General features: G+C 30.5%; 1 protein-coding gene across 1 annotated transcript in view; it reads right to left on the bottom strand.

Moving 5' to 3' along the window:
- LOC112515739 (salicylate carboxymethyltransferase-like) overlaps positions 1–1,171 on the bottom strand; it is a 4,869-nt gene extending 3,698 nt beyond the window's left edge. The window contains exons 1-2 of the mRNA XM_025122654.1: positions 1,057–1,171; positions 462–878 (exon numbers count right to left, since the gene is read on the bottom strand). Of these exons, the coding sequence (XP_024978422.1) occupies positions 462–878; positions 1,057–1,131 (492 nt within the window). The 5' untranslated portion in view covers positions 1,132–1,171. The remainder of the gene's footprint in view (positions 1–461; positions 879–1,056) is intronic.
- Positions 1,172–2,167: the final 996 nt, after the last annotated feature.

The following is a 2,167-nucleotide window of genomic DNA, read 5'->3' as shown; positions in this document are numbered from 1 at the left end:
ACAATTTACTTGTAATCTAAAATTTTAAGTAATATACATTAATAAATAGTACTTTATGCATAAAAAATGGTTTTTAAGAGTTTTTGTCAAATGCTTTATAATATAGTATAGATGTATTTAGGGATCTTTGGTGGGTCAGAGAGGAGCCGAAAATAGTCACATGAACAGCTAGGAAAAACCGAAAAAAGTTTATATTATTGTGGGACAAAAAAAGTGTGGACTGGTTTCTTTCATCACTTTTTGGCCTGAAATCTAGTATAATAAATTATTTAATAGATGAATTTATCCGCTATCTTTTATCTTTTACATGTATTTTCTCATTTTTTTAGTTTATTAGACATATAAAATGTCCTGTAAAACCGATTTTGTTTTAACATTAATAACCTTGAAGATCTTGAACTCAGTTAAATGTATATACATGCAAACAAAAAAAGGAGGGAGAGCGATATGTGTGTGTGAACCTGGGAGAGCCACATGAGACTATAGGACGAGTGGACAAAATGAATACTTCTGTTGAGAAAGAGCCTGGAATAGAACGATCCAGGGACACCAGAAAAGTAACAAAGTGGGGAAGAAGAACCGGGAACTTTTTGTTTGGTTAGATTCTTCTGGAATTCTGGTATAGAAACAAAAATGGCGTTGAAATCATTATGTGGAAGGTCATTCAAGTAGATTTGAATTTGTGGTGGTTCATCATGGCCTGCTTTGATCCTAATGTTATCAATTGATTTAACGAGCTCCGATGCCACCAGAAAAGTGTTTGGTCCAGATGAACATCCAAGATCCGCCATGACTAGGGTTTTGGGGAAGTTCAAATCATAGTAGAGATCAGTCAAAGCATCTGCGATTATGGGCTTTGTTATTGATATCACCCTTCTCTGCAACAAATATAATATCAGTTGTAACAAAGCTAGATTTAATTACTTAAGGGTATTGCATCAATATGATCATCTTCATATATATATATATATGTATGTATGTATTTGCATTTGCATAGATACATAAGAAATATATGTATATGTACGTATATGAGGATTAGTGTGTGTATATATATACCTGGAGAAGAGAATTGTTTGAATAGCTATAATCTCCATCACCACCATTCATCCGAAGCACCTGAGCGACGTCCATATCTCTGTGTATGACTATGATCACACACACTTCACCAAGAACACTCGCTCTAATATCTCTCTCTTACACCTTGCACTGCCTCTATTTATAGATGATCAACACCTCACTATTATCAGGGAATTGTAAATTCAAAATTGTAGTATTTGAAATTTACTTTTTTATAAAAATAATTGTTTTAAAAATGTTAAAATGTAGAGAAAAGAGTTTATAAAAATCTCTAAATTTAGAGGAATCTCTAAATAGAGAAATAAATTATTGTTTTAATATTCCCACCAATAAGATGTATTATAAACAAATGTTTAGAAGAGAGAAATATTATTTTATTAAATGTATTGAATATCTTAATGATATAGTTAATGTCAGAATTGCTAAATTAGAGTAGTTGTTGAATGTAATTTTTTTAGAGATTTTGACTTTTACTACTCTATTTAAAAAAAAGTATACCATATCTTTTCGAGATGATCTCTTATTTAGGAAAGGCTTTCAAAAACATTGTTTTAATGTTTAAATAACAACAAAACAAGAAAGTCTAAAAGGCCGTTTACCAAACACTTACCCGAATAAATGCTTACTAAGTCACTTTACCTTACCGGATGAATGTGATAAGAATCAAGAATCTTACCCGGTAAGAGCGAGACAAGGAACAAGAGTCTTACTTGATAAGTGAGGGAGACGACTCTTACCACGATAAGCACTTACCAAGTAAATTGTTGCATACGGTGTCATTTTGATTGACTAAAATCATAACCGGTAAGTAAATGATAGTGTTAAATTTTTAGCAGTAAATGCTTACCGGGTAAGTGTTCGATAAACGACCCCTAAATAGATTATAATATACTAGAAGTGTATCCATGCAATACAACGGGTTTTTGAAATCTATACTTAATTTTGTTATTTGTCTTTCTCAATTTTATTTTACAGGAAAATATAAAGATGAATTAGTTATTATTTTATCTTAAATTATATATCAATATGAGTTTCAATCTAGAGATTATAAAATTCTAATTTTAGGGTTTAATTTATTTAATTTAAGTTT

The sequence above is a fragment of the Cynara cardunculus genome (genome assembly GCF_001531365.2).
Source record: "Cynara cardunculus var. scolymus isolate 2C chromosome LG 7, CcrdV1, whole genome shotgun sequence".
Classification (NCBI taxonomy): Eukaryota; Viridiplantae; Streptophyta; class Magnoliopsida; order Asterales; family Asteraceae; genus Cynara; species Cynara cardunculus.
Note: the sequence above shows the minus strand (reverse complement) of the source record. Positions and strands in the feature narration are given on the sequence as shown.